Consider the following 13740-nt stretch of genomic DNA (forward strand, 5'->3'; position numbering starts at 1 on the left):
TACAAGAACTGGGGTACAGTCAGAGGCACGGGAGGGTGAGGGAATTCACCTGAGACAGAGCGGGGAGCAGAACAGGAAGATGGACTGAAGACACTGCTGAGGGGAGCAGTGGGCGAGGTGGGAGTGGTCTGCGCAGCATGTGGTTTTCCCCTGGCAGGCGCAAATCAAACTAGTGCTGCAGAGGCTGCGGACAGCTTCACAGAGCGGCACTCAACCTGCTGCGCCACTGGGAGGCCTATTTAGTGTTGTTTTTCCAACCCCTTTTAATATCTTAGCTAGGAAACCTACTACTGTGTCAGAGAAAGAACTGTCACAATCTGCACAGTATGTATTGTCAGTGAAGATGGCATATTTAAAGTAACAGGTTTATCAGAGCAAAAAAAAAAAGGTTTCCTTATAAAAGTGACTTGATTGGCAAAATAAAATGTTGGGGTGAGGGACTGACTAACTGGATAGCAGTCATACTATAGATACAATGCTACCATGAGGCCCCTCTAGGCACTCTCTCACCACTCTATAATACTATAACATAGTTTTCCCTTTCTTTCTATGGTTGTCTTTTTTTTTTTTAATCTATTTTTCTTTTTTTTTTTAAATTGAAGTTTTTTTTTTTTTTAATAGAGGCATGTTTTTATTTATTTATTTGTTTGTTTGTTTGTTTGTTTGTTTGTTATACATGCACTGGTACAGTCAGAAGCGTGGGAGGGTGAGAGAATTCACCAGAGCCAGAGCGGGGAGCAGAGCAGGCAGAAGGAAGTACACTGCTGAGGGGAGCAGTGGGCGGCAGGAGAGGTCTGCGCGCCATGTGGGACCCTCCTCCGGTGGCCGGGGAGCAGCCGGGGATCGAACCAGCGCCGCAGAGGCCGCGGGCAGCTTTGCAAGCCAGCGCTCAACCGCTGCGCCACCAGGGAGGCCCTATTTTTCTTTTTTTTTTTTTAAAAAAAAAAAAAAGATTTTTTATGCATACAAGAATGGGTTACAGGCCAGAGGTGTGGGAGGGTGAGAGAACTCACCAGAAAGAGTGGGGAACAGAACAGGCAGATTGACTGAAATACACTGCTGAGGGAGCAGCAGGAGAGTCAGGAGAGGTCTGCTGCGCTATGTGGGTATCTCCCTGGTCGGGGATCAAGCTTGTGCTGCAGTGGCTGTGGATAGCTTCATAGGTTGTGACTTAAGCCCTTGCTCCACCAGGGAGGCCCCTTCTCTGGTTGTCTTTATGCCAAGTTATCTGTGCCTCTTGAGGCCTGTCATCTCTCAACCCCCTTTTATTTAGTATTTGTTATTTTTTTCTTTTAAAGATTTATTTATTTATACAAGAACTGGGGTACAGTCAGAGGCACGGGAGGGTGAGGGAATTCACCTGAGACAGAGCGGGGAGCAGAACAGGAAGATGGACTGAAGACACTGCTGAGGGGAGCAGTGGGCGAGGTGGGAGTGGTCTGCGCAGCATGTGGTTTTCCCCTGGCAGGCGCAAATCAAACTAGTGCTGCAGAGGCTGCGGACAGCTTCACAGAGCGGCACTCAACCTGCTGCGCCACTGGGGAGGCCTATTTATGTTTGTTTTTCCAACCCCCTTTTAATATCTTAGCTAGGAAACCTTACTACTGTGTCAGAGAAAGAAACTGTCACAATCTGCACAGTATGTATTGTCAGTGAAGATGGCATATTTAAAGTAACAGGTTTATCAGATATAATTCACATACACACAAATATTTAAAGTGTACAATGTTGTTTTAATTTGTGCAGTTATACAACTGTCATTCAATCAGTTTTAAAACATTTTTGTCTAAAATTCCTCTGCTGTTTTCCCTACACATATCAGCTCTCCACCTCACTTCCCCCTAGTCCCTCAGCACTACGGAACTACTAATCTTTGTGTCTCTATGAATTAACTATTCTGGACATTTCATGTAAATGCAATCATGTGCTATATAGTCTTTTGATAATGTTTCATATTCCATGCAGCATGTTCCCAGTCCATCATTCCTTTTTATTGTTGAATAATCTCATTATATGGATGTACTACATTTTATCCCTTCAGGAGCTGATGGACATGTGAGTAGCTTCCTTTATGGTTAAGTCTTCTTCCAATATTCCTGTAAGTTTTTAAAGTTCAGGGCCTTCCTGGTGACCCAAGGGGTTAAGATGCAACCTATGAAGCTATCCGCAGTCACTGCAGCATGAGTTCAATCACAGGTTGAACTCTCCTGACTCTCCTGCTGCTCCCCTCAGCGGTATATTTCAGTCAATCTGCCTGTTCTGTTCCCCACTCTGTCTCTGGTAAGTCCTCTCACCCCCTACACCTCTGGCCTGTACCCCGTTCTTGTATGCATAAGTAAGTCTTAAAAAAAAAAAAAATACAATGGCCTTGCCATGGTTAAAAAAAAAAGTTTTTAAAATTCAGGCGAAATTCTCATAAACTACTTTTAAACAAATAATTTAGTAGCATTTAGTGTATTCACAATGTTATGCAACTACCACCTATCTCTATCTAGTTAAAAACATTTCATCACTCTAAAAATAAAACCTCGGGGGCCTCCCTGGTGGTGTAGGCGGTTGAGCTCCACACTGTGAAGCTGTCCCCAGCCTCTGCAGTGTGGGTTCCATCCCTGCCAGCTGGCGAGAATACCACACGGCAAAACAGACCTCACCTGTCTTCCCTGCTGCTCCCCTCAGCAGTGTATTTCTTCAGTTAGCCTGTTCTGTCCCCACCTCTGTCTCCGGTGAATCCTCTTACCCTCCCGTGCATTTGGCCTATATCCCAGTTCTTGTATAAAAATAAATAAATCTTTAAAAAAAATAAATAAAAATAAAACCTCGGGCTTCCCTGGTGGTGCAGGGGTTAAAGTCAGCGCTGACAAGCTATCTCCAGCCACTGCAGCATGAGTTCAATCCCTGGCTGGCCAGGGAGCAACCCACATGGCGCAGCAGACCTCTCCTGCCTCGCCCACTGCTCCCCTCAGCAATTTCAGTAGATCTGCCTGTTCTGCTCCCCACTCTGGTAAATCCTCTCACACACACACCCTCTGGCTTACACCCCAGTTCTTATATTCATAAATAAATCTTAAAATAAAACCTCATGCCAATTAAGCAGTTATTCCCCATTCTTCCATATTTCGCAGAACCTAGTAACCTATTGTTTCGATGGATTTACCTATTCTGAATATTTGATATCAATGGAATCATAGAATATGTGGTCTTTTCTGTCTGCCTTTTTTCATTTAGTACAGTGTTTTTGAAGTTCATTTAATTGTAGCAAGTATTACGAATTTCTTTTCATGGTTCAGTAATATTCCATGACATGTATATATTACAATTTGTTTATCCATTCATCTATTGATGGGTATTTCAGTTGTTCCCAACTTTTGGCTACTGCGAATTGTGATGATAAAAATATTTAGGTGCATGGGCCTCCCTGGTGGCGCAGCGGTTGAGCGCTCGGTTGAGAAGCTGCCCGCAACCTCTGCAGCTCTGGTTCGATCCCCGCCTACTCCCCGGCCACCGGAGGAAGGTCCCACATGGCCAGCAGACCTCTCCTGCTGCCCGCTGCTCCCCTCAGCATTGTACTTAGGTCCTTCTGCCTGCTCTGCTCCCCGCTCTGGCTCTGGTGAATTCTCTCACCCTCCCGCGCTTCTGACTGTACCCAGACTTGTATAAATAAATAAATAAATCTTTTAAAAAAATAAAGCACATACAAAAAAATTTAGGTGCAAAGATTTGAGTTCCTATTTTTAATTTTTTAACATCAGTGTTCATTTTTAAACAATGTTTGCTTCCCCCCACCCCCTCAGGTGTAGTCCCCATGGAATTTCTTTCCCCAATGCACCTGTGCACTATCACCTCAGTCCCTGTGCTCCTCCCTCCCTCGGATCCCTCTCCCTCCTCCTCCCCTGCAGTATGTCTCTGATTTATAATTGTCTGTTTTTGCTTTGTTGTGTTTTGTGAGTACCTATTTTTTAAATTCTTTAGGGTATCCTCCTAGGAGTGAAACTGTTGAAACCTACTGACAGTACATTTTCGAGAACATAAATTCAATTTTTAAAAGTTCATCTAAGGGGCCTCCCTGGTGGCGCAGCGGTTGAGCGCTGGGTTGAGAAGCTGCCCGCAGCCTCTGCAGCGCCGGTTCGATCCCCGGCTGCTCCCGGGCCACCGGAGGAGGGTCCCACATGGCGCGCAGACCTCTCCTGCCGCCCGCTGCTCCCCCCAGCAGCGTACCTCGGTCCCTCTGCCTGCTCTGCTCCCGCTCTGGCTCTGGTGAATTCTCTCACCCTCCCACGCTTCTCACTGTACCCAGTGCTTGTATAAATAAATAAAAAAATAAATCTTTAAAAAAAAAAAAGTTCACCTAGGAAACTTTCCCCACAACGGACAAAATTTTTAGAACATGGAGTGGAAGGGGCTGAGGGTACTAGCTGTAACATGCTACATAGATTTATTAATTCAAGCGAATGTCTGCAGATCACAGGATTTTTTTTTTTAAAGATTTCTTTCTTTATGCATACAAGGGCTGGGTTGTAGGCAAGAGGTGCGGGAAGGTGAGGATTCACCAGCGATATAATGGGGACCAGAACAGGAAGATATACTGAAAATACACTGCTGAGGGGAGCAGCGGGCGAGACAGGAGAGGTCGGCTGCGCCATGTGGGTAGCTCCCTGGCCAGGGATCGAGCTGTTACAGGGCAACCCCGCTCTAAAACGGGTTGCCTGAACTGTCTAGTGCTGAAGTGGCTGCCGATAACTTCCTAGTGCTGAGACTTACCCCCTTGTGCCACCAGAGAGGCCCCCATGTTACAGGATTCTTTAAAAACAAAATAAAAAAACAAGAACCAAATTCAGGGGTTTGGGTTCCAAGCAGTTATTTAGCTGCTTGTCTTGTTCCAACAACTTACTAAAACATACAGGGTAACTAGGAAAGTTGTGCTGGAACTAGAGAGGCGTACAAAATTTCATGAAAAGCAGCTTTCTTCCAATGACCAGGGCTAAGAAAATACATTCCGATAACTAGCTTGTTTCCAGCTCATGGTCATCTATAATCTAGAGAACGTCAACGAAATTTAACATACCACGCTTCTGCACATTCCCCCCTCAGTCGCCCCCCTCCAGAATGCTCACAAACAATTGTTCTGGAGACCGCAGACAACAGCTGGGAAAAGAAACGTGCCATGTAAGTTTCTTTATTTAGCATTCAGCGACAGCATGGCCTCCGTGGAATCCGCCGGGAACAAAACTGACCGAGGGTCTAAACAAGATGGTGGCTGGGACAGGACCGCTCTATCTGTCCAGGTGAAACTCTATGGCAGAGCAGAAGCCGACAGCCTGGAGAAGTGAAGCTGAAATGGGCGGTAACCCGACCACACTAGCGCACTAGGAAGAGTGGAGCGGAAAGAGAGCTTTAGCGCATGTGTGGAGCCGGTAGGGGACGGGGATGATGGGTTTGAGATTAAAGGCCCACCCCACAGCGCAAATTTTCCGAAACGTGTGAGTCGTTTAAGTCCGGTTAAAGCCGCGGTGGGGCGTTTCCTAGGACGCATGCGTTCTAGACCAGACAAGCGATACAGTGGCGTGGTCTTTTCAACGCCCGGCGTACAGGCGACGTCTGAGGTGGAAGGGGCGTTCAGGATTCCCAGTACGCATGCGCTTTGAGACCGAGGCGTTACCTTCAGAGGGTGTGGAGAGCAGGAATCCTTATTGCGCAGGCGCAAGGACTGTCCGGTACGTCTAGTGGTCTGTCACGGGGAGGGAAGGGGAGGTTGAAGGGATTAAAAAACCGGGTGCGCCTGCGCGTTTCCTAATGGTGGGAAGAGCTCAGTATTTGTGAGGGGCGGGGTTACGTATACGCGTCATTAGATGGGTAGGTGGGAGGGAGGGTGGAGCTCGGGAATGGAGTGTGCGCTTGCGCAGTGCGGGGGTGGAGGGCGGAGGAGATAGATAGCACGCTTGCGCGGCTGTCACAGGGCTGCTTGGTTGGTCAGTGGGGAGTCGGCGCCTGCGTACTAAGACCCGTGTGCAGCAGCGGCGGCGGCGGTAGAGGCGGCGGCGGCGGCGGCAGCGGGCTCGGAGGCAGCGGTTGGGCTCGCGGCGAGCGGACGGGGTCGGGTCAGTGCGTTCGCGCGAGGTGAGAACGGGCAGGGCGCGCGTGCGCGGAACCTTGGCCTAAGCCTTGGAGTAGAGATGGAACTGCGCGGGGGTCGGGGAGGGGGCTTAGGGGAGCGGTGGCTGCCGCCGCACGGGATTCGGTCGGCGAGCGGCGCGAGGTGCGGAGAGGCGCCAACGCGAGCCCCGGTTGGCGCGCGGGGTGACGGTTGGGGCCGGCCGGTGACGTTGGAGCGACGCAGGGCGGGGACGGCGAGCCGCGAGGCCGCCACGCGGGAGAGGCCGCCGGGCGGCCACGCCGGGGCGAGGGCCGGGGGCCACATTGGCCCGCCCGGGCAAGGGGTACCTGAGCCGTTGAGGACCGGGCGCCGCGCGGCCACGTGAGGTGGGGGAGGGGGCTATTCGGTGAGAGGGCATGTGGAGGGGGGGGTTGGCGGCCGGCGGGGGGAGGGGAGGCGGCGTGGCTCCGGCCTGGCGCGGCCTTTGAGGAGGGGGCGACCGCGGCACCGGAAGTGCCCCCACGGGAGGCTGCCCTCGGGGTCGGAGGCCGCATGGCCGAATGTGGACGGGGGCCGCATGGCATTACGGGGACCCCTCCCCCCAGGTCCCGGCCACCGGAAGCCCCGGGCGGCCACATGGTGGGCGGGAGCGGGCAACCCCCGCCGCGGGGAGAGCTGGTCCTCGCGGGCGCCTAAGGGAGCTTGGAATTTTTAGTGAGAGAAGCCGGAGGCGCGGATCCTGCGAGCCCGGTGCGGGCATATGTTAGCGATCCCTCACCTCATGGGCCCCTAGAGCTTTCTCCCTAAATCTCGTATGAAGTGAGACGGCCACCAGGTGTAAGTGGCATTCTGCTGGGAGTACAGAGAAATGGGGAAACCGAGGGCTTTTGGACAGGAGTCCAACTCTTCTTGATTGTGTGGACATCGCATTAAAGTCCTGGGCAGATGAGTTCCCGCTGTGATAGTTGCTCTTCACCTTGTCATGGTCTTCCGTGTTGAATCTTTTAAGGAGTCCCTGGTTTTAGAATCCTTAACCCCACTAGACTAGTATAATTTGTACTATTCACTACTACCAGCCTTTTGCTTTCATTTTATTGTCATTCACCACTCCCCACTCCCCCACTTTCTACTGACTGTACAGGCCCTGCCTGAAAAGCCGACAGGACCGATGCATCCTGGGAAAAGTGGGAGGGCCCTCCAGAAGAGGCTGAGTTCCTGGGTTCCCTTTGGGAAACGAGATCGAGGTGTTTGGCAAGGGGATCAGTTAGAAAACAACTTTACTCTCTCCCCCTCGGCTGCATCTGCAAATGCTTGTTGGAGAGATGGGAATCCCCCAAAGAGGCCTTGTGGTTTCCTGTACCAGTGACTGGCTCATGTGTGGATAGGGTGGGGGGGCTGTGCAAAAGAGACGGGTGGGGCCCGGTCCTCTGGTCTCCACCCTCCCTTCCCCCCCTCCATTGGCCCCGCCCTTTTGCTGGCTCATAGCTGCTCACCTAATTATAGCCCTGGTTTTGTGGGAAAGAGGGGTGGTTAGTTTCAGTGGCAAGTAACACCTGAGTCTTCCCCCTCTCAGGAATTAGGTCTTTGCCCATTTCAGAGATTTGACATCTTAACTCCCTGCATCCTTTCCCAAGCTATCCCTTTAGTTTTGGATGTGGGAGGGGGGAGTTCTATCTCACGCACATACACCTATGCACACAACACTGATCTCTGTCAATATATAATCCAGGAACTTTATTTTAGGTGGATAATGGAGGGGTGAGGTGAAGCAATGTTGCCAGTGAAAAGTGGGATAGTTTAGCGGCTCTATTAACCTCCAGCCTTGACACCAGTTCTCTTCTTAATCCTAGTTGGAATCGAAGCCTCTTAAAATGGCAGATGATTTGGACTTCGAGACAGGAGATGCAGGGGCCTCAGCCACCTTCCCAATGCAGTGCTCAGCATTACGTAAGAATGGCTTTGTGGTGCTTAAAGGACGACCATGTAAGATCGTGGAGATGTCTACCTCCAAGACTGGCAAGCACGGCCACGCCAAGGTTAGAATTTCATCTCTACATCTTGCCTTCCCCACCTTTGTGTCCTTGCAGCTCCTGGCAGCAGGCTGTCATGAGGTTTAGCCATCTACCTTTTAGCGCTTTTCTTACCTTCTAATGCCTTATGTTTAGCACCTTAGCCCTGGATACCTTTCTCTTACTACACCTGTTGCCCTTAGCCTCTCCCTTAACCCTCTGTGCTCCATCCTTTGGTAATCCCTCCCTTTGTCCATCTTTGAGTTTAATTTACTTCTCTTAGGTGTCCATTATGCTCTTACAGTTCAGCAGTTCGTTCTGTATTACTTTTCCTGTTTTCTCATCCTTACAGTATTTGTAGATGTACTTTGTTCCCTTCATTTTTGCCGTGGGTTTCTCCAGTTCTAACACAGAATGCAGTCTTCCCCTGAAGGGACTCCAGTGTATCTCTGAGCTTCTAAATCACCTTGTTGACCAACTCTCCAGTGCCAGCTTTCCCTTCAGATCTCTGCTGCGTTATCAAACTGTCTTCTTGGGTTCCTGGAGCCACCATTTCCCCCCGCCCCCTTTGCTTTCTTGCTCCTAACATTCATGCTAGTCCTTTTATGACACTTCAGACTAATCTTTTTTTTTTCTCAGAAGTTCAATCTGGTTCGTCCTTGTTTGATTTCTTGTGGTTTTATTCCCCTGGTCCATTTTCCGTCTTCTGTTGACTTGGCATTAACCTGGGTTACCCTCTTAGTATCTAGATCCTTTATTCTTTATAGTTTCCTGATTTCCTGACTGCATAGTTCTTACTGATCATCCCAAGTCCTTTCTTTTTCAACTCTTCCCTTCTCCATCCTGTCTCTTCTCAGCTCTTTCACTTCTACCTTATTTCGTGTGTCTTTGGCCTTTTTTGCTAATGTGTAGAAAACTGTACATACTTTGTTTAGATTCCTCTCATTTTCTTAGGGCTCTTGTCTGTTATTGCTTTGATAGCTCAAGGAAACAGACTACCCCAGACCTGCTGTTTCCTGTGTCCTCTCAGCCCCAACCTCAGTGATCTTTCCATCTCAGCTTCTTTTTTAGAGGCTTTTGTTTCTTTCTCGAGTTGATTGGTTCAGTTCCAAGTCCTTGAATCTTTGCCCTAACAACCTAGTCTGACTTCCCTCACCAGTCAGGGACAACTCGAGCCTTTATCGCCTCCATCCTAGAGTTTGGTTTGGCTTCTCTTTGATGTGATGCATACATACAGGTCCACCTGGTTGGTATTGACATCTTTACTGGGAAGAAATATGAAGATATCTGCCCGTCAACTCATAATATGGATGTCCCCAACATCAAAAGGAATGATTTTCAGGTATGTAGATGTTCTTGGGTGTAGATGGGTTAGTGGTTTATATAGGGAGAAAATACAGACTGGCTAGAAAGAGCTTGTGCTGGGATAGAGGAGGGAAATGGCAAGAAAGGGTATTTGGCATTAACACTTTGCCACCTGGTTTGTCCATTAAACTCTATCCTCAGCCTACCTGGGCCCACCTTCAACTTCTTTCCCTATCTGCCCCCAGCTGATTGGAATCCAGGATGGGTATCTATCACTGCTCCAGGACAGTGGGGAGGTGCGAGAGGACCTTCGTCTGCCTGAGGGAGACCTCGGCAAAGAGATTGAGCAGAAGTACGACTGTGGAGAAGAGATCCTGGTATGGTGTCGTGTGTCCATCCTGTCTCCCACTTATCTCCCCTCCCCCCATGTCCCGCTTTGTTCTGTTTCTTCCTTTGAACTCAGACTTATGACTCCCCCCAGATCACGGTGCTGTCTGCCATGACAGAGGAAGCAGCTGTTGCAATCAAGGCCATGGCAAAATAACTGGCTCCCAGGTAAGCCCCCTTTACATACTCTTGTGCCCATCAAAGAGGTGCTTTAGTTTTAATGGTTCCAGGTTTGTTTTCTGTCTACCTCACCCCTCTTTTGAAAGTATTGTCCTGTCTTACTTGGTTTCTCTTTCTTACCCAGGGCGGCGGCAGTGGCGGTGGTGGCAGCAGTGATCCTCGAGCCTGCAGAGGCCCCCTCCCCCAGCCTGGCCCAGCTCTGGCCTGGCCGTTGGCTGGACTCCTACAATTTATTTGACGTTTTATTTTGGTTTTCCCCACCCCCTCAATCTGTCGGGGAGCCCCTGCCCCTCACCCTGCTCCCTTGGCCAGGAGTGAGTGAACTATGAAGCTGCCCTTGGTGAAGCTGCCCTTCTCTTCTCCCCTCGCACTACAGCCCTGGTGGGGGAGAGGGGATGGGTGCTGCTTGTGGTTTAGTTGGGTTTTGTTTTGTTTTGTTTTTTTTTTAATTCAACCTGGAATCAGACCATGGTGGTTTCTGGCAAATGCTCCAAATGCCCTTCTCCCACTCGTCCCTGGTATTATCCCTTGTCCATAGTCCTTTACCCAAGCACCACCCACAGACTGGGGACCAGCCCCCTCCCCTGCCTGTCTCCCCAGATCCCTTTAGATGGGGAGGAAAAAGGAGGGGAGTAGAGGGGACCTGCCCCCTCCTCAGGCATCTGGGAGGGCCGTGCCCCCATGGGCTTCACCCTTTCCTGCGGGCTCTCTCCCTGACACATTTGTTAAAATCAAACCTGAATAAAACTACAAGTTTAATATGAAGCCCCAACTCGACTGCTGCTTTGAATTGAATGGGTATTTGATTTGGTAATGGGAAACAGTTACAGGTTTAACTCCGCCCTTTAGCTCCTTATGACCAACCCACTGCCCAATGTGATTTAGCATGTACCTGCCAGCCACCCCCAACCCTCCATGTAGTCCTGGCCCAGTCCAGGTGGGAGGCAACACAAACAGTAGCAGCCAGGGGCAGTGGCAGGTAGATTTTTATTGGTCTGGGACACACAGGGAGCCCTCACCATAGGGGGGAGGGGGAAGGCTGAAGATAAAATCTGATCACTTGTGATAGAATCTTGGGTTCTGGCTGTGCTGGATGAAGGGGAGCCTCGGGCCAGGTTGGCTGGTAGCTGCAAAGCCCGACTGGTGGTGGTGATGCAAGGATGGCTTTGTCAGTAAGCACCCTATACCTTCTACTCCACACCCTTAACCACCCCCACCAAGGAGAACAGGAAAAACCAAGGGGGTATAAACCACATGTCCTACCCATTTCTTTACCTTGTAGTTTAAGGGTTTTAATGGTTTGGTAATCATTACCTTTCCTGCTGGTTGCATCTGCACAGGAAGCTGGGGGGAGGCAAGGAGTCCAGGGGCTGGATGTAGAGCTTGAGGATGCATAGGACGCAAGGAGGACTGCAGAAAAGAGTCAGAATCAGAGCTTGGGGCTCCCCTTAGCATAGCCCAGCTCCTGACTTCCCAAAGCTCCACACTCACCGAGTCAGAGAAGCCAGTCTGTTGGTTAGCATGTTCCATTTGCTTTTGCAAGGAGAGGGCACCACCAGGCTGGAGGAACCCTAGGTGGGGGAAAGGGATGTGTGCAGTGAATAGAAAATGGGATAGAAAGGGCCCACAGAGCCAGGGTGCCTGCATGGGGTCTTACCTGTTTGGGTGGGCTGAAAGTGGCCGTGTACAGCATAGGGCTGTGGCTGTGGCTGAGACAAGTATTGCACTGCAGGAAATGCTGAAGGGGCTGAGAAGAGGAGACATAACTCTTAGAAACTCCTTTTAGCTTGGTATTGACACTTTTCTGGGGACCTGGACTAAAGCTCCCCTCTCTTTTCCCACTACTCACCTCTGAGCTGCTGACTAGGACTATAGGCTGGCTGTGTGGGTCCATAGTGAGGTGGGGGCTGAGCAGTCCCATAGGCGCCACCTGGGCTGCCTTGAAACTGCCCATGCTCTGGGGTCCCTGCAAAGGCAGCTGCTGAGCCAACGTAGTGCCGGGTCTAAGGAGGGGAGGGTGAGAACCCTGTCCTTAATCTTCCAAGTAGAAATTCAGTAACTTGTGTACTTCCCATTACCCTCCCTCTCCCCTGCACATTTAAGTGTTTGATACACTCAAATACTGGTTTGGGGAGGATGCCTGGATCAGGTGAAAATGGGTTAGACACCCAATTCTACAACTTACTGTAAGTACTTGGGGTCCAAACATCTGTTTGGCTCTGTCAGCTGCCATGAGGGTGCCTGGGCGACTGTGTCCTCCAGGGCTCCCTAGAAAGGGAGAAGGGGCTTCATGTTGCTGAAATGGAAGGTTGCAACCACCAGAAGAGCTCATTCTGACAAGTGGGTTCTTTAGTCCTTACCCTGCATGCTGAGGAGGTGAGTTCCTGTGTGAACTGTCAGGCTCTGCTGATAAGCAGCTGATGTCAGCGTGGTGAGGTCGCTGGAATGAAAAGAATGCAATCAAAATCAAGGACAAGTGCCCTGGACATTAAACACTGATCTTCTGTTACCTGGCCCCCCTTTATTTTTAGTTCTCTAATCCTACCTCTGCTCCTTTCGTCTCCGTTTTTCTTCCTCATGTAAAACTTTCTTGAGCTGCAGGAAAAGCTGGTGCTTCTCTTCCTGTAGAGCCAAAAGCTTCTCCTGCAACTTCAAGATCTGGGAGGGGAGGGGAGAGAAGATGAAGGCAGGAGAGCCAAGAGAAGAAAGGGCTGGGAGCGATCAAGGGAATGCTTACTTGTTCCTTGGTCTCCTCTAGTGACATCCTCTCTTCCATCTCTTTTTTCTTCCTTCTCTCCTGCTCTTCCTTCATTTTCTGTTCCATCATCTTGTCCACCTCTTCTTCCTCTGGAGGAAGAGTTAGGTAGAATAGCAAAGTGACAGAATGATTAAAATAGAAAGTGGGAAAATGTAGACCAGCAAAAAGGACTATTCCAGTACACTCATATGTTCTTCCTTCCTGAGGAGGGTACAGGTTTCCCCACCACAGCGAACAGGATACAAGGACAGGGAAGGTTTATTAGGTGCTCTCCAAGGTCCTTCCCAGCTCAAGGGTTTTTGACTTTTGAACGGCCTCTGACTCCCACCAGAATGGGGCTGTCTCATCCCTCCTCTAGTTCCCGCTGCCTGCGCACCGATCGGCCCGGGAATAGCAGTGCGCTCCGAGCGGTGTGTCCAGCCGCTCGGGCCTCGGCTCACCCTGCCGCTTGCGCTCCCGCTCCATCATGATGTGCCGGTGCAACGCCCTGGCCATGGCGTTGGAAAGTTTGGGGCGCTCCAGGAGCGCAGGCATGGTGCTGCCGCGGGCGCTCGGGCCGTGGGCGCCCGGCTCTGTCACAGACTGCCAGACCTCGAACCGGGCCTGCGAGGAGGCGGACGCTCTAGGGGGACCGCGTCCGACCGAGGCGGAAGCCCGCCCGCCGCCCGATCACGTGCCCGCCGCCCGCTCGGCCCTGCCAACAGCGGAGGCTCCGTCGCGTGCTCGGGCGGCTCCCGGGTCGGGAGCATCGGTGCTCCCCGCCCCCTTCCCCGCCAGCCCCAGGAGCCCAGACCCGATACCCGCTTTCTCTTTGCTTTCCCTGCGGCCTCCTGCGCGCCTCAGCTGCTACGTCACATCCGGCAGCGCGCAGACTTCTTCCGGAGTCAAAGCCGCAGCCGGCCTCACAGGTTGAGCGGAGAGGAAAAGGCGGAAGCGCCCGCGACGGGTGCCGGTGGCATCCAAACCCCTTCACCGCGACCCACCCCAGAGCCGACCAGCCCCCGGGCGGA

The 13740-nt window shown here is 51.0% G+C and overlaps 2 protein-coding genes across 6 annotated transcripts; one reads left to right on the top strand and one right to left on the bottom strand.

The window, feature by feature from the left end:
- Positions 1–5661: 5661 nt before the first annotated feature.
- Positions 5662–10761, top strand: EIF5A (eukaryotic translation initiation factor 5A). Of its 4 annotated transcripts, none has more exons than XM_037495063.2 (6): positions 5662–5711; positions 7942–8127; positions 9338–9442; positions 9651–9782; positions 9887–9960; positions 10097–10761. In XM_037495063.2, the coding sequence occupies exons 2-5, from the start codon at positions 7963–7965 to the stop codon at positions 9947–9949; spliced, it is 465 nt and encodes a 154-aa protein (XP_037350960.1). In that variant the 5' UTR covers positions 5662–5711; positions 7942–7962; the 3' UTR covers positions 9950–9960; positions 10097–10761. The 4 variants fall into 4 exon arrangements, with proteins under 4 accessions (XP_037350960.1, XP_037350957.1, XP_037350958.1 ...); XM_037495060.2 differs by lacking the exon at positions 5662–5711 and adding an exon at positions 6030–6114; XM_037495061.2 differs by lacking the exon at positions 5662–5711 and adding an exon at positions 6398–6477.
- Positions 10762–10941: 180 nt separating this feature from the next.
- Positions 10942–13583, bottom strand: GPS2 (G protein pathway suppressor 2). Of its 2 annotated transcripts, XM_037495078.2 has the most exons (11): positions 13531–13583; positions 13171–13333; positions 12710–12819; positions 12518–12630; positions 12333–12412; positions 12158–12240; positions 11822–11975; positions 11630–11719; positions 11464–11543; positions 11287–11382; positions 10942–11112 (listed from the first exon to the last, which is right to left on the bottom strand). In XM_037495078.2, exons 2-11 carry the CDS (start codon positions 13262–13264, stop codon positions 11029–11031), a joined length of 984 nt encoding a protein of 327 aa, XP_037350975.1. In that variant the 5' UTR covers positions 13265–13333; positions 13531–13583; the 3' UTR covers positions 10942–11028. The 2 variants fall into 2 exon arrangements, with proteins under 2 accessions (XP_037350975.1, XP_037350976.1); XM_037495079.2 differs by lacking the exon at positions 13531–13583 and having other exon boundaries at positions 13171–13365.
- Between the last annotated feature and the right edge of the window lie 157 nt (positions 13584–13740).

The sequence above is a fragment of the Talpa occidentalis genome, unplaced genomic scaffold (genome assembly GCF_014898055.3).
Source record: "Talpa occidentalis isolate TD23 unplaced genomic scaffold, MPIMG_talOcc4v2.1 talOcc4.7, whole genome shotgun sequence".
In the NCBI taxonomy this organism is placed as follows: Eukaryota; Metazoa; Chordata; class Mammalia; order Eulipotyphla; family Talpidae; genus Talpa; species Talpa occidentalis.